The sequence below is a fragment of the Cucumis sativus genome, chromosome 1 (genome assembly GCF_000004075.3).
Source record: "Cucumis sativus cultivar 9930 chromosome 1, Cucumber_9930_V3, whole genome shotgun sequence".
In the NCBI taxonomy this organism is placed as follows: Eukaryota; Viridiplantae; Streptophyta; class Magnoliopsida; order Cucurbitales; family Cucurbitaceae; genus Cucumis; species Cucumis sativus.
Window position 1 is genome coordinate 3,257,605 of NC_026655.2, and position 18,119 is coordinate 3,275,723.

At 35.3% G+C, this 18,119-nt stretch overlaps 1 protein-coding gene across 1 annotated transcript in view; it reads left to right on the forward strand.

The window, feature by feature from the left end:
- Positions 1 to 18,119, forward strand: part of LOC101214945 (probable serine/threonine protein kinase IREH1) — a 30,956-nt gene that overhangs the window by 1,101 nt on the left and 11,736 nt on the right. The window contains exons 2-9 of the mRNA XM_011651217.2: positions 7,082 to 7,146; positions 7,509 to 7,691; positions 7,785 to 9,158; positions 10,070 to 10,242; positions 10,416 to 10,662; positions 14,306 to 14,398; positions 14,480 to 14,620; positions 14,720 to 14,812. Coding sequence (XP_011649519.1) covers positions 7,082 to 7,146; positions 7,509 to 7,691; positions 7,785 to 9,158; positions 10,070 to 10,242; positions 10,416 to 10,662; positions 14,306 to 14,398; positions 14,480 to 14,620; positions 14,720 to 14,812 — 2,369 coding nt within the window. The remainder of the gene's footprint in view (positions 1 to 7,081; positions 7,147 to 7,508; positions 7,692 to 7,784; positions 9,159 to 10,069; positions 10,243 to 10,415; positions 10,663 to 14,305; positions 14,399 to 14,479; positions 14,621 to 14,719; positions 14,813 to 18,119) is intronic.

Sequence of the window (18,119 nt, forward strand, 5' to 3'; positions counted from 1 at the left end):
AGTGAGAAATGTGAGTGTTTTAGTGAGAAATGTGAGTTGATGTGAATAACTAGGTAATAAACTTTTTTAATAATAGGTGAAGCAAACGGTGAGTTGGTCTTTTTTTATCCACACAACCCAACTCTCTCAAATTATCCAAGTTGCCAAACACCCCTTACTCTTTAGTCTTTATGCCAAAATGAGGGCTACAAAAAGTATTCTACAAAACCGTCCAAGCAGGAGTTATGTTGAAGACTGTTGTTCTTATGAATATACAAAAGGGGTTTGACAAACCTCATTTTATTAGTTGCCCAAAAAGATTAAGTTCACAGGTCCAGATGTATTAGGTTGTTTAAGTAGCAGTAAAAAAGATGAAAAGCTAACGTAAACGTAAGGGGGCGTTTGGGGGCAAGGAGTGGAGTCGTGAAGTTTGGAGAGTTACTTAGTGGTGGGGCCATAGTATAAGGAGTTGATAAGACAGTGGAATTGTTATTTTTTTAGTCTTGGGAGCACCGGCCATAGGAAAGACAAAAGCCACCAAAAACAAAATCAAGAACTAAACCTAAACCCAAAACAAGTGCAAGAAAGCCAAGAAAGGTCAAGAACAAGCAAGAATGGGTAAGAACAAAGAATGGTCCTACATCAAACCCCTCCACCAAATGAAAACTTGTATAAAGTATAGGCGACAAAGGAGGAGCTCCCATTTTTTGTGGGCTTTTTTTGTATGCCCGTGTAGTGTTTCATTTTTCCTCAATGAAAAGGAGAATGACTTGAATTTTTTAGTTAAATCATTATCCAAGCATTTGATTGCTTCATCCCTTGATGTGAAAGAGATCTTTCAAACTTTGTGGAAATCAAGAGTCCTGTGTGCTTTAGTGTCCTAGTCCTAGTGTGGATAATGATTTTTGGCTCACCAAATTGCTTTGTCACCTTGCAACATAAACTATAGTTTTTACCTTTCTCCCTTTATTATTTGTCTAGTGTTTGGTGGGTAATGAAGATTTATAACACTAGGTTTTCGATTGTCTATTCTCACGCATCTGTTGGTGGTTATAGTTCATATTTTAATTTCTTTTGAGTCTTTGGCAACGACTTTCAGGAGATTGTCACTGAAATCTTGCCATCTTGGTTGGCCCATAATTATGTTCTAAACTTTTAGATTTTATGGTCCAACGTAGTCAAGGCTTTGTTATCGATGATCTGGTTCAAGCGTAACTAGAGGGTTTGTCACGATAAGGCCTTAAATTGTTAGATTTTACAATATGATTGAGACTCAGTTCCAAAATAAAATCCGCATCTTTCACTCTGATAATGGTACCAAATATTTCAACTAACGAGTTTCTTACACAAAAAAGGGTATTTTTCATCAAGCTACATGTCGTGCTACTCCTTAGCAAAATAGATTTTTTTAGAAAAGGATACAAGTCTCGATATTATTAATATTGAAAAATAAAGAGACAAAGCTCAAAGTACATGAGGGATATACAAAGAGCAATAGGGGGAGGGAGGATCAATAGATGTACCCGAGCATCTCAACTAGGTTGACACTCCCTTAGCGCCATCATCACATCCAAAAAGTGACAATACATGATGAAACAAAAGCCACAAATACAAAGCCAAACGAAATGATAAAATAATCAGTCCAAAGCAAAATCATAAATCATAGGTAGCAGGTCAGGAACAAAGAAGAATAAGAATAACAAGCCTTGATTGATTGAGCAAAAAACTGTTTGAAGCAGAGGACTGATCCGGAAGTCCTGATGATCAAGGACTTCCAGGTGGCGAGGCTGTAAATTAAGTTTAGGGAATGCTAATCCAGAGGAAGCTGGCAGTCTTTTGGTTGCATTACCAGGCGAGGTACATTTAACTCTCATCAAGAGTGCGAGCGAAATCCAAGCAAGGTGCAACATGGGATTGCTAACCAGAGGAAGTTGGCAGTCTTGATGCTCAAGAAGCTCTTGACTCAGATGTTGAATCAGTTCCAAGTGTAAGTAGTGAGGAATTATAAGAGTTTAATGCAGAGAAAGAGGATGAAGATTATGAGATTTTGGAGAACAAAATCAGCGATGTCTATGAGTTGTTTGTGGAGGAAGGTTTAGACAAAGAACAACCTTCTCTTCAGAAAATTCAGTGAAGAAATCTCAAAGCACTTGCATGACATCATTGAAGGTTGTGGTATATCTTTCATTTGAGTTCTTTAAACTTTTTCTCCAGCATTGTAAATAGTCTTGGATGTGATAGTGCATTGAAAGTCCTTATGGAATTAAAGGGAGTTAGGAGTTAAAAAAGATGGTAGTTTTTTTCTTTGAAGGAAAAACCGGACCCTTCCAACTAGGAAATACCTAGAAAAAAAAATGGTAGTTAGGAAGCAGATAAAGAAGATCATCCCGGTTTTGGTTTTGCCACAAGTATCAAAAAGTAAAGTTTTATTCCAAATTCCTCAATTCCTTGTGAAGATCTTTTGCTCTTTTGTTGCTTATGAACCATATGTAAAAAGATTTCTCAATCACTTTTGAATATGGACGGTATGATCATAAAGAAACGGTGTATTTGACTGGAACTTGTATTGTGGAGCCTTGATCTTTTGGAGGTAATTAAGTTTGGCAAGACGATTTCCAGCAGTCAGTATGACTTGCGAAAGAAGAAGATGTTTAGCTGTTTAACAAAAAGTAGTTTGCTGGAACTTTTGTCTCAAGAAATCTTGAAGGTTGAAGAAGTGACTGGATTTCAGATTCCTTCGGGGCTTTAGTAACCCTAGAAAGAAAGGGTTATAATTGATAAAAAACAGTGGCTGTTCCTGTTGGAAATTTTTTGAGTTATTTCCTTCCTTTGAATAAAAGTTTTGAATCTATGTTTAGAATTGGTTTTTGGACATTGTCTATCTCCTTCAGTCTGCACTTATGCTCTGTCGCTAGTGACTCCTTACAACACCTGGTTTGATTGCTTTTTCTCAATTGGTTTGTATTGTTGTCTGACTTGTGCTTGGGAAGATTCCAGAGATATTTTCAGAGCAAGCTTCTTAGCATAAGACCCTAGTGGAGTCACCACTTTTCAGCCTCCTCGTGACGTTCTTTCTCCAAAGATCTCGAGGTTGTCTCAGTGCAAGTTTTACACCTATTCGGTTGCCTTTTATTTAGAAGGATGTTTAGTCTGTTTTAGTCTTGTCTTTGTCTTTGTATTTCTATGTACTTCTTTTGTTTTTGTTTTGCCTCTGGACATTACTCCTTTGTTATGGGTTTTAGATTGGTTGGATATGATGAGGGTGCTATAGGGATGTCAACCTAGTTGAGATGTCCAGGTGCACTCCTTGATCCATCGTTACATGCTCATTGTATAATTCTCTTGTACTATGGGCTTTTGTCTCATTATTACTATATTAATATCAATAAAGATGTTGTCTCCTTTTCGGTTTTTTTCCGAAAAGGATAGGAGTCTTACTACTATTAATATTGAAAAATAGAGAGACAAAGCTCAATGTACATGAGAGATATACAAAGAACAATCAGGAGGCGCACCTAGGCATCTCAACTAGGTTGACACCCCCTTAACGCTCTCATCACAGCCAAAAAGCGAAAATAAAACCCTTATACTAGGTTCCTAATCTCAATATAAGATCAAACTAAAAAGCCACAAATACAAGACCAAACAAAATGATAAAATAATCTGTCCAAAACAAAATTATAAATCATAGGCACTGGCTGATAACAAAGAAGAACAATCCTTGATTGAGCAAAAAACTGTTTGAAGCAGAGGGCTGATCCGGAAGGCCTAATGATCTAGGACTTCAAGGTGGGGAGGCTATAAAGGCTGTCTCCTTTTTAAAAAAAAGAAAAAGAAAAGGAGTTGGTGATATGGTCGGATTTTGAGGTATACCCAATCCTCCACCTTAAATTCTATGTCTTGACGATTCTTATCAGCATACTTCTTCATTCGATCCTTTGCTGCTTGCAAATGTTCCTTTGGTGCCTTAATTACCAAATCACAATCATGCAGTTGCTGGTCAAGGGTCACGCTAACAGTTTGGATATCGCCATAAAAAAAGGAAGATAGGGGAGGTCGTCCATACACTGTCTAGAAAGGAGTAATTCCGATTGCCCCGTGGTAATTCGTATTATACCAATATTCAGTCCAAGCAAGCCAATTAGCCCACCGTTCTTGTGTTTCTTTCGTTCTTTTGGCCTTTGGAACCATTCTCAAATTGAAATGGCCAAAATCTAGGAATGTTTTTCTTTTAAATAAAAAATTTGTTGATAAAAAATATGTAATATAATGGCTATAAATATTTTTGTTAGTATTTTATTACCGATATGTTGCTTCACTCAAACAACTCAAGTTTTTTACCGCCCCTAGACCCTTTTGGATCACATATATCCTTTCATGGATATCAATATTAAATATCTAAGGTTTAAATATCTGCATTTTAAATATATGTATGGGATAACTAGTGTCCGTGCTTGAATATGCTTGATAATTAATGTTTGGAAATTAAATATCTACGTCTGGTTTTCCAATTTTATATATAGAAACAATTTTTTTTGGTTTCTACAAAGAAAATTGGTAAATAAAAAAATATATACTTAATGTGTCTTATCTAAAAGAAAATATAATTAATGTAAGAGCAATTAATTTAGTCATACTTTAATTTAGTATTATTTGATATATTGTTATGAATATTCTTATACTAAACACTAATTAAATAATTTTATTTAATTACTAAAAATAATTAAATAAAAAAATGATTGTTTTCAAATATAGCTAAATGAACTAAAATATTTACAAATATAGCAAAATATCATTGTTTATTACTGATAGTGTCTATTAGTGATAGACAGTGATATTTTGCTATATTTGTAAATATTTTCAGCAACTTTGCCATTTAAAACAATTATTGTTAAATAAATACAATTTAATTAGAAAGTTCATAATTTATAATAAACTTATATTTTTTTTTTGAAAAGGAAACAACCCATATAATATATTAATAATTAGAGAGAAGCTCGTAGTACAAGAGAATTATAAATGAGCATGTAAACCATGGAATCTACTTTGTGATCGTTTGTTGGTCCTTTTCCCATATGTTTTGTCTGGTTTCATCTTTGTTTAGTTTGTTTGGAAAACTTTGTCTATCTCTTATTTTGCTCTTAGTATATTACTCTTGTACTTTGAGCATTAGTCTCATTTATTATTAATAAAGAGGTTTGTCTCCGTTAAAAAAAAAAAAACCATGGATTTGGAGGTGCACTTGGGTATCTCAACTAGGACGACACCCCCATAATACCTTTATCGTATCCAAACAAGCTAAGAAAACAAAAAACAAAGATGTAATGTCCAAAAGCAAAACAAAACAACCTAAAAGAAGTACAAAATAAAAGACTAAAAAGACTAAACATCCATATAAAGAAAAGACGACTGATTAGGCTTATATCTTGCACTGTGTCAATCTTGAAATCCTTGGAGAGGGAATACCACGGGGAGGCTAAAATTTTGCTGACTCCAATGGGGTCTTGTGCTGAGAAGCTTGCTCTGAAAATTTCTCTAGATTCTTTCCAAACAGTTAAGATTAGTTAATAATTAATATTAAACAGTTAAGGTAACATAAAATAATTGTAAATGTATCAATTGAAATTTATTAAGTCTAGATAATGTATTTATTTAATAATTAACTAAAATTAACAGTAATGTTCTGTAAAAAATTAACAGTAACAATCAATTGATATTAATTAATTAAATTATATTTTTATTATTCCTCAACCAGGCATATAAATCTGATATCAATATGTATGGATGTTTCATTTGATTTTTTTTTTCTTTGAACATTAGTCTCACTAACTCGTTTCCGTTTCAGGAAAAAAAAAAAGAAAAACCCCACAGGTATGGGGGCATTAGAAAATCCATGTTAGATGGGTTTTAAAGTTTCATGGATAATGATTTACTAGATTTTATAAAGTGAAATCGTGTGATCTCATGACAAAACTTGTGAAAAAACGGACCCTTAAGATGATCTGAACTTGTTGCCTTAGAGTCTGCATTGCACTTTGAAAACTGTGGTAGAAATTTATCTTTTGGAATGCTTAATGATTGTGCAATTCTCCCTTGAGAGACTTAGTTAAGAATCTTGTCATCATTCATATCGCATTGTCATCATATTTTTAGGAGAAATAGATTTCATTGACAATGAAGCAAAATAGTACCTTTAAGAATTCTTTTTACCTCTACTGGTACCAAAGGCTTACCCTTGCTGGAAAATTTGGGAGGTTTAGTTACCCAACTTGACATTTCAAGCCTATAGATGCCAAGAATAATTTCTATTTACAAAGTGCTATGCTTTTGGGTGGATCTCATCACGTAGTTGTCAGTTTTCATAGTTTCAGATATAGCGGTCTTTGTTCAAGAGCCATCTTGTTGTGTTTTGGGTTGTATTTCATTTTGCTTTACTTTTTTGGACTAGACTAGTCATGTACTTTGAGCATTATATTCTTTTCATTTCATCGATGAACAAATTTGTTTCTTCTTCTTTTTTTTTTTTTAAACCATTTTATCGTAGGAACATCATTCCTCAACTTGAAAGAAAACGTCAAGGCCCTGTCATGGCCTCCATATTGTGTAGGCTTAGTGGATTAATTCCAAATCATTGAGTACAAACATAAATTATAACTATTGCAGATGGAGTCCCTTATCAATTTCCCCAATGACTAAGACCTGGTGACTTTGATGAGAGCTTGAAGAAGGCGTGAATAATAAATGGGCCAGTGATTTTAAATCAATAGTCTTAGTTAATCTATCTCCCTTAAAGAGTTGGAGACTCCTCCCATTTATCTAGTTTAGCTCTAACGTTAATCAACCATTGGCTCCCACAAAGCACAACCTTGAAGCTTGTAGCAGCTTTTGGTTCAGTGATTTTGGTGGAAACTTTTTTAGTAGATACAATTCTTGTTTGCAAGCTCTCCTAAGTCTTTCGGGTGAAGATATTGAAACATTATGTAATCTTGTACTTTTGTATTTGTCTGATGGCTGACGTATCATTTTTAAGATAGTTATATAAATATTAGCATAATTTGACAATTAGTGTAATTATTATCCAACATTATGACTAACATTACAGGATGCTATGGATCATCATGGGGATTTTCTGAAGGATTAAGAAATTTAGATTTCTGTACGCCAGAGGTAATGTAATGTTAATTTCATCTTTCCCTCTAATTGCAAGATTGAAACTTTCACATATTTTATTTGAGTTTAATATATCTGTTAGTGATATATAATCACATTTGCCTTTACCCACAATTTTAAGCTTTTAGGTCAAGTGGTGATTCAAGGTGGTATTAGAGTTTTCATCTCTTCCATCACTGCCTAATTTCCAAATAGGCTGTGGCCTTCTTCTTCTTCCCCCTCCTCTTCTCTCTTCTCTCTTTCCTCTTTTTTTTTTTTTAAATTTAAAAAGAATGTTCCTTTTCTCACATATAAACGAACACACCTTTTTGCTTATCTTGTGAGGTACTTGAGATTGTTATTAATCCTCCTCTTTCCAGCCCTCTTATGATTGTGAAAATCCAAAGGAGTCTGAGTCTCCTCGCTTTCAAGCTATACTCCGAGTCACAAGTGCTCCTCGAAGAAAGTATCCTGCTGACATCAAAAGTTTTTCCCACGAACTAAATTCGAAAGGTGTACGACCTTTCCCACTTTGGAAGTCACGTCGTTTAAATAATTTGGAGGTACTGTCTTTTTTTTGAGTATTATATTTTTCTAGCTCCACAAAAAATTATGCCTCCTGAAGCTTATGCTGTTTGTAATTACATTTTTTACAGGAGATCTTAGTTATGATACGAGCAAAATTTGACAAGGCTAAGGAAGAAGTAAATTCTGACTTGGCTATTTTTGCTGCTGATCTGGTTGGAGTTCTTGAGAAAAATGTTGATACTCATCCAGAGTGGCAAGAGACAATCGAAGACTTGTTGGTTTTAGCTCGAAGCTGTGCAATGTCATCCCCAGGTGAATTTTGGCTTCAGTGTGAAAGCATTGTTCAGGAATTGGATGATAGACGCCAAGAACTTCCTCCTGGCATGCTGAAACAACTTCATACACGAATACTGTTCATTCTCACTAGATGTACCAGGTTGCTGCAGTTCCATAAAGAAAGTGGGTTAGCTGAAGATGAAAATGTTTTTCAACTTCGTCAGTCAAGAAATCTGCATTCTGCTGATAAACGCACGGCTCCGGCTATGGGAAGGGAAATGAAAAGTTCTAGCGCAGCCAAGGCTTCGAAGGGAACATCTTCCAGGAAATCTTACAGCCAGGAGCAGCGTGGTTTGGATTGGAGCAGAGAACATGATATACTGCCTGGGAATAATGTTTCAACATCTCCTGATGATACTTCAAAGAACTTGGTATCTCCTACTGGCAGAGATCGGATGGCATCTTGGAAAAGATTGCCTTCTCCAGCAAAAAGCAGCGTGAAAGAATCTACTTTGAAGGTTCAGGGTGATAATAAAAAATTTAAATCTCTGAACATGTCAAAAATCAGGATGAGTGTTTCTGAAACTGATTTTGCTGCTGCTAAGGTTTCTGAGCTTCCTCTGCCCAGAGATTCGCATGACCAACCTACAAAGCACCAACATAAACCTTCTTGGGGTTGGGGTGATCAACCAACTGTATCTGATGAGAGTTCAATAATATGTCGAATTTGTGAAGAAGAAATTCCTACTGCAAATGTGGAAGATCATTCAAGAATTTGTGCAGTTGCTGATAGATGTGATCAAAAGGGTATAAGTGTTAATGAACGTCTACTCAGAATTGCTGAAACTTTAGAGAAGATGATCGAGTCTTTTACGCAGAAGGATTCTCAGCATGTAGGAAGTCCGGATGTTGCAAAAGTTTCAAATTCTAGCATGACCGAAGAATCTGATATTTCCCCAAAACATAGTGATTGGTCCCGCAGGGGCTCAGAAGACATGCTAGATTGCTTCCATGAAACTGATAGTTCTGTATTCATGGATGACTTAAAAGGTTTACCTTCCATGTCTTGTAAAACTCGTTTTGGTCCAAAGTCTGATCAAGGTATGACAACATCATCGGCTGGTAGCATGACTCCTAGATCTCCTTTATTAACACCAAGAACCAGTCAGTTTGACTTGTTTTTGGCAGGAAAAGGTGCTTACTATGAACATGACGATCTTACGCAGGTATCCCTCATGTCAATGCTAATTTCTTTTGGACATTTTTTAATTGTAAGATATGTTGTGGCATGTATGACATCTTTGAAGAGCCAAAATATAGCAAAGGAACTGAATCGTAGTGTAGATATTTTCTCCAATAAGCTATAAGTTGTAAAAAGTTTACTGATTGATGTTAACATGATTTACTTCCAGTAAGCGATTAGTTAATTAATTAATTTTTCTCAAATTATATTAATGATGAGAATCGAAACAATCATAGTGGAAAATACTATGTATCACAGCAGTAAAAAATTATCAATAAAATATTACAATATACAGAGTACAAACTCCAAAAAAATAGTGAAAAGAACTTTATGTAAAAATAAGAAGAAAACTTCCTAATTCTACTACTCAAGTTGATTATACTTGTTGAATAATCTCTAAACTTAAAACTGCTGCTCCATAGAAAGTGTTTACACTTGCTTTGGGCTAATGCTGTCAAGCCACTTCTTATAGGAAGTTGGTTTGAAAGAAAAGAAACCAACGGTTTTTTTAATGACAATCCTCGTCCGTGGGTGGATCGTATTGAAGTGGCATGTTTAAATGCATCTTCATGGCATTTTCCCTCTAACCTATTTGTTAATCTATTCAAGATATTTGTTTGAACTCGGGAGCATTTATTTTGTCTAAACAGTCCTAGTTGTAATGTTGGTTTAGTCCTGATTTCATATGTTTGAAGGGTGGTAAACTTTTAGTCCTTCATAAACCAAGGAGAATTTCATGTAGTTCTTTCACATTAAGATTTTTATGAGCAACAGAAGTTTCATGTAAGAATAAAAATACCAATTTTCTGATGATTAAAACATATTATCATTAAATCTTGGTTCGTGATTACTAGTTAATGTCCAATAATGAGCAAAAACTTCTTATCTTTGCAGATCAGTGATTTGGCAGATATTGCACGTTGTTCAGCTAATACACCTCTGGGGGATGATTGCTCGATGCAGTATCTGCTAACATGCCTTGAAGACTTGAGAGTTGTCATTAACCGCAGGAAGTTTAATGCACTGACAGTTGACACTTTTGGCACTCGCATTGAAAAGTTAATCCGGTTTGTAGTTTTTGCAGCATAAATGTGATCTTCAAAATATATGCACTTTACCACGTGTTGCATTCTATTGTCAACTTCTCTAATGACTCCCGTCATGACAAATTTCTTTATAATGTCTCTCAAATGTGTTGACTGCTATATTTCTTGACTTTTGATGGTTTGTGATTTCCTAGGGAGAAGTATTTGCAACTTTGTGAGTTGGTGGATGATGAAAAGATCGACATAGCAAGCACTGTCATTGATGAAGATACTCCTCTTGAAGATGATATTGTTCGTAGCTTAAGAACTAGTCCCATCCATTCTTCAAAGGATCGTACATCAATTGATGACTTTGAGATTATAAAACCAATCAGCCGTGGGGCATTTGGTCGGGTTTTCTTGGCTAAAAAGAGGACTACGGGGGATCTTTTTGCAATAAAGGTTAATTTTCACATTGATGCTTAAATAATGTTCCCAGCATGTTCTACCTGAGGTTTTGGCCTCTTCTTTTCTGTGCTTGTGATGAGTTCATCATTTAGTGGTATTTATGTTTCTTCTTCTTCTTTAGGAATTTCTATGACATCTATAATCTTTTTTTTGGAAACGGATACAAACCTCTTTATTCATGTATAAATAAAAGAGATTAATGTTCAAAGTACTAGAGAATTATACTAAGAGCGAAAAGAGCGATTGAAACAAAAGTACAAATGAACAATACAGACAACACAAACGAAACCCTGAGCAAAACAGTAGAAAAATATGGCTCTCTTTGTATAACTCTCTTGTACTTTGTGTTCTTATTAATAAAGAAGTTCTTGTCTCCATTTAAAAAAAACAGTAGAAAAATATGAACAAGGCAAAATTAAAATCTTTCAACAAAAAGCCCAAAAACAACTGATGATTGCAATCTAAAAACGTCAAAATGGATGGGAGGAAACACCAAGGGACAGCAAACATCCATGCAGCTTCAATTATGCCTTCTAAGTAGTCCTTAAATCTTGAGTGAGTGACTAGAACCAGAAAATTTCAGGAGAATTGATATAACTCAAGTGAGAATTTTTATTAATGTTTTTGAAGTTTTGAATACAAGAAAACAACTACTCTATTTATAGCAAAAGCATAATCTAATCCTAATTAATAAAAGAAACTTAATCCTAATCCTAAATAATAAAAGAAACTATATATTTTTTTTAAATTGAAACAAGCCTCTTTATTAATGATAATGAGACTAAAGCTCAAAGTACAAGAGCATTATACTAAAAGCAAAAAGAATTAAGGGAAAATACAAGCTAAAACTTAAATAATCGGGTAACATAAATATGATGGAATTCTAAAAACGAACCCGAGCAGAAAATAACGAGCTAACCAAAGCCACGCAAAGACAATACATCAGTAGAAAGCTAAATACATGAGGGTGTCTAACTCAGAAGGGAAAAAAGAACGTAAACCTCTTCATCTTTCAAGGCGTCCCTAACTTTCAGTTGATCAATGGGGTTTTTAAAGTCTTTAGCAATAAGAGTTCCTCCGGTGAAGCTAGGGAGATCCAAAATCTTGATATCTCCAAAATTCAAGAAAATAATTACCTCTATTGAAATATGTAATTTCAATAGTTGAAGGCATAGAAGATATTACCTCTATTAAAATATGTAATTTATTAGAGGCTGGGGCTTTCAGTTGGGGGTCTTCCCCTTTTCATTTCTTTAATAGTTGGTTATTTGACAAACGGTGTTGCAGACTCATTGAGAACTCCTTAGATTCTGAAAGTGACGAAGGATGGCCAGGCTTTGTTATATCATCCAAACTTCAATCCTTAAAAATTTAGCTGAAAAATTTGAACAGTGACAGTGGGAAAGCCAGAAAATATAATGAAGAAAGCTTGCTGAAAGCTTTAGCAAATGAAGAAGGTAAGGATGAGCAACTGGCTTTGGCACCAGAAAGTTGTAACCTAAAATGGATGCTGAAAGCTGACCTTCTGGAGCTATGTAGAAGTGAGGAAAGAGACCTTATTCAGAAAAGTAAATTAAATTGGTTGAAATTAGGGGATGAGAACACCAAGTTTTTCCATCGGTTTCTAGCTGCCAAAAAAGGAAGAAATCTGATTTCCAAATTAGTCAACGACCAAGAGGTTCCAACTTCCTCATATGTGGAGATTAAAGCTCCACAAGCTTTGCAGTAGTTACCAATGATCAGAATAAAAGCTTGACCTCAGAATTTTCAGTAGAAGCAATAAAATTTGCACTGAAATTGTTGGGAAGAAGTAAAGCGCTGGGGCCAGAGAATCTATCGCAGAATTCTTAATCAAATTTTGGAAAAAATTGAAGAGAGATTTCCATTCCCTTTTTAAAGAATTCTACGCTAATGGGAAGCTCAATCTTGTGTAAGGGAAAACTTCATCTGTTTAATCAAGAAAAAGAGGATGCTTCAAAGGTGAAAAATTTCAGGCCAATAAGTCTCACTACTTTGACTTACAAGCTGGTGGCAAAAGTATTGGCTGAAAAACTTGAGAAGATCATGCCAAGCATTATTGACACTCCTCAGAGTGCCTTTTTAGAAGGAAGGCAAATCATCGAATACCGAGCGAAAAAGAAGAAAGGGTGGTTGTTTAAGTTGGACCTTGAGAAAGTCTTTGATAGGGTTAATTGGGACTTTTTAGAAAAAGTAATGGTGCAGAAAAATTCTGAAAGGAAGAAAGAGATGAAAGGCCAAACATGGAATCTCTCACTTTACAAAAGAACCACTATCTTGCTTCAACAATCCTTCCCAAACACCTTGAGGAACACTGTATTCCCATTCAAATATTAAGATTAAATGTCTGAGGGACCAGAAAACATGTCTACTTTCAGTGCTCAAGCCAAAACTTACCACATTTCTCAACTAAGGAGTTCAAATGATCTGGAATACCACATTGATGAGCTCAAGCCAAGACATGCTGGAGTTAATTTCGAAAAAGGCAGTCTCGGATAATCTAGACAAAAGATTATGGCTGTTGGAACCGTCAGGCAAATTTTCAGTAAAGTCGTCAACCTCTCACCTTTTTCCTTCACCACTAAATGGCAGATTATACAATTACTCTGAAAATCACCCAGGGAGTTTAAATAGGGTAAGACAACAGATAAGACAGAATGGCCTAAGAAAGCCTTAGTTCTAAATCTGATGGCTTTCCTTTCTCTAATAAGGCAATCTTTGTTTCAGAAAAGGCCAAGTAATTCATAAAGCTAACTTAAGGATCCTCTTGTATTACCTCCCACAGATGACATGAATAGCGGCAAACAACTACAAAGAGAACTGCTGTACTCCTATAATTGCTGCTAACCTACCTAACTAAGAATAATCTCGAAAATTTACTCTCTTTGTATAAATCTCTTGTACTTCGAGTTCACATTAATAAAGAGGTTTTGTCTCCGTTTCAAAAAAAACTGTTGGAGGAAATTCTTTTCAATTTTTCGAACTGCTTGGGTTTTTGGAAATAACTTTAGTCATAATGTACAACAGCTACTATAAGGGCATAGTTTGAAGAAGAAATGACGACTTTTATGGAAAAACATGGTTAAAGATTTGGTTTGCAGATTTTTGTTTTAAAAGAAATCAAAGGACATTTAATGACAAGGAGATGAGATGGTTAGACCGTTTTTGTTCGGCAGCTCATAACGCTTTAGCTTGGTGCTCCCCAAATAAAGAATTCAAAGCTTTTAGCATTCAGGAGATTAGCTTAGATTGGAGGGCTTTTATTTTTTCAGATTGATAATTCTTCTTGTAGTTGGATTTTGGTTTGTTTCTCTGCATTGTATGGGGTGGGGGCAGATTTGGCCTGTATATTGATCGTTTGTTTTGATGCTAGTTATTAGGAGGAGATGATGAGGGCACTAAAGGGGTGTCAACCTAGTTGAGATGTCTGGGTGTGTCTACTTATCTCCATGATCTCATTGTGTGCTCTTTGTATAATTCTCTTGTACTTTGAGCATTTGTCTTGATTTTATTTTGTCTTGATTTTATTTAAAAAATTTGTGACAAATCACCCCCCCTTTTACAGTATAATAAAATTATTGAACTTGCATTTATTGAATATTTATGTGAGCAACACCAGGTTTTGAAGAAAGCGGATATGATTCGGAAGAACGCGGTTGAAAGTATTTTGGCAGAACGTAATATTTTAATTTCTGTGCGCAATCCTTTTGTGGTGAGCTTGTCTATTTGGTCATGTAAGTTATGCCTTATTTTCCTTTTGGTTTTGTTTTAACTGTAAAGTTAATTGTATCAGGTTCGCTTCTTCTACTCTTTTACTTGTCGTGACAATTTGTATCTTGTGATGGAGTATTTGAATGGAGGAGACCTTTACTCTTTGTTGAGAAATTTGGGCTGCTTAGACGAAGAGGTTGCTCGTGTATATATCGCAGAAGTTGTATGTATATGTTTTCTTTTCATCTTTCATTAGTCGGCGAAGTTAAAACAGTTGTTAGTATTGCAAGCTCAATATTTGTTTGTTTCTTTAACTTTTCAGGTTCTTGCATTGGAGTATTTGCATTCACTTGGGGTTGTTCATCGGGACTTAAAGCCTGATAATTTATTAATAGCACATGATGGCCATATTAAGGTAAATTAAGACCGATGAATATGTTTGATCTAATAAGTTATTTAGATATTTATAATAGAGAATTTTTCACAGATAAAAATATCCCCAAAATTAAGAAAAACATTTCCAAAATTAGGAACTTCTAAAATTTCCAAAAATTTCAAAGATAGAGAAATCAATAGGATCGGAAAATATTTTTTTAATTTTGAGCATCCCGTATTTTGATTAAAAGTATGTTTTTTTTAAACGGAGACAAACTTCTTTATTAATAAAGAAAAATGAGACTAATGCTCAAAGTACAAGATAATTATACAAAGAGCAAAAAGAAAAGACAAAAACAACCAAACAAACTGCCCAAAGAGGATCTCGGCCAATACAAGGGAAAACAACCAAAACAAACGCAAAGAACAAGCTAAAAAGGCAAAAACCAACTGAAAGAATGAAGTTAAAATAAAACAAAAATGAAGAGATCTAAATACAAAGCATAACAAACTAATTTTCTCAAAAGGAAACCATTCGGATCTAGAGACTAGCAAAAAGATGCAACTGGTGAACGCAAAGCTATCTTGCCAAAGTAGTCCAAACCCAGAAGAGGAACAAAAAAATCTTTCAAAATATCGGCATCAGCAAAAGGTTGTACTTCCTATACAACACCTCAAGACACCGTGTTGAATCTTCAATTGATGTTCCAATCGAAAACTCATCCCCGATGCATGTAGAAGTACTAAAGATATACACCAGAATATTTCTCCCATAAGCCACTTTAATAGATTCCAGCACCTTTTTCAACCATAACTTGATTCACGATGAACAAGATAATCTCATAGAATAAGCTTGAGAAATATTCTGGCAATGAAGACTTCCAAAGATGAGTTGCAGGAAACATTAACAAATTCGCCTTATGAACTAAATACTTCTTGGCAGTTACCATGAAAAGCTAGCGATACTTTACCATAGGAACCACGAGCAAACCTTTTCTTTAGTGGCTGCACTTTTAAAATAGTCCAGAATAATTCCACAGATGATTGACATTAACTCTTTAGGCAAATCTGGTGGAAAATTATTTGGGAGAAAACCATCCTCATCAAACAAAACATTTCAGTCCCTCCTTTCAATTTCTGGATCCAATTTAGGGTCAACTTCACTAAGATCAACTGATTCTTCACTGCTAACACTGATAGGAGAGAAAATTTCGGGCTGGTTTTTAGGACTTAAGTCAGCTTTGCATGAGGAGCCTTGCTGATGAGATGTCTTTGCAATGGAGGTGGAGGATTTTGAAGTGTTGAGACGAAGGAGAAGTGCTATTTACTGACTTGGAAAAATGCTCAGGGGCTTGGATTTTAGAGCTTAAACTTCCAAGAGATCTGGGTTATTGACAGAAACTGAATGCTTGATGGTGTTATTCCTAGAAGAGTCCAAAGGGGGAATTTTAAGGTCACCAAACCCCATTTAATTCAGATTCTAGCAGGGTAGTCCACACGTTGTTGAAGGAGGTTTGCTTGCGGATATAGTGTTTAAGAATTTTTGGAATAAGAGAGGATTTACTACCTTTGGAATATTAAAAACAGGATCAATAGAAGTGCACCCCACTGTCTTTTTGCAACAGCTGTCTGACTTGGGTTTAGTAAAATTGAAAAAAGGGGCCTGTTCAGTTGCCCGGTCATTCAACGCTTCTTCAACTTGATTGCCGGCCACTGTTTTCATCTCTGACACCGGTGAAGTGGATGGAAAATTTTTCAGAATTTCAAATGGATTTCTGCTTCTAGGGAGAGATGCAAACACTGATCTCAGGATTTTCTGGACTAACGGAAAGAAGGAGGGATCAAAATCTTCATCAATCATAACTTCTCTAATCCTGAAACAATCAAGAGAGTTATTAAAATCATCTCGTAAGTTAGGGGCTTTAAGGGAAATATGAGGATTTAAGAATTCAAAATCTCCAAAATGAAGATATATATGTCCCCTCTTTAGATCAGTGATTTCAATCGTGGAGGGCACAAAACCACATAGATTCTTCTTAACTTGAATTCGGGCTTCACTAACATTAATTAAATTCAAGAGTTTCGGAGGCTATATCTAAGAGACCTCCAAAATGATCCCCATTGACCTCAAAGGTACTTCTACACCAATAATCCAAGGGAAGGTTTTTAATTTTGAGCCAACCGCCATAGCCTTTTTGAACAAGTGGCTGACTGTGTTTAAAGTTATCCCATCTTTCGAATTTGAGATGAAAATTCCCCCAGGCTTGCCATTTTCCTTCCTCATGGATGAGATCTAAAATTAATCCTTGGTCAATGCTAATGAGGGCATTCTCATCATATAATGGATTTATAACAATTTTTTATTGGAAAAGAGCTTCCAACCTTTTACGGATCAATTTCCAGTCATATGAGGCAAATAACTTTGTTTTTTTTTTGAAAAGGAGACAAACTTCTTTATTATTAATAAACTCAATGTACAATAGAGCTTTACAAAGAGAATAATAGGGAAGCCAAGAAATGAGGGAGAGAGAGAGAAAGGGAGAGATGCAAACACCGATTTTGGGATTTTCTGGACTAAAGGAAAGAAGGAGGGATCAAGATCTTCATCAATCATAACTTCTCTAATCCTGAAGCAAATAACTTTGTTATAATCCAAAATTTTGAAATTGACTTTTCCAACTTCATGGTTCTCAATCAGCCAATGCTTTTGTTTTGAAGGGGGAAGATCGACTTATTTTTGAAACTTCTTGTTTGGACTAGGAGGCTGGTCAGTACCCTTAAAATTAGGTCTTAGAACAGGGGAATTGGAAAGAACTGATTTTGCCATTTCAAACATAACTTAGTTTTCTATTCAAAATCGGAGGAGGAACATTGAGGGAATTTTCAGCAAACCATCTAGCATAATCCAGTTTTTCGACAAACTTATCCAACATCGAGCAAAACAATTTCCAACCTTGCTTCTCCCTACGTAAGCACACTCTGATATTTAAGAGACCCCCTGAATATGGCCAGAGATCACAACTCAGTATCCAACCCCATGTTACTTGAAACTTTGAAATTCTCAATCTGCCTCTGTCAATATCTCCATGTTTCCGAAAATGGCTCTCTACCGGAAAACTGATAAGATCAGTTAACATTGACCTGATCCATCTAAGTTGGCGAACGGATAGATAGATAATTCTGTCGGCTTCTACATCTTCAATAAAGCAACAATCTCCTTCTTGCCAAATGCAGTGGTGTGACTGGTCAATTTTACAACAAACCACCTCCATAGTGAACTTAATGGAGAGGGCTGCTGAAAAACATGGCTGCCGGAGAGGGGAGGAGAGGGGAGATCGAAGGGAGTG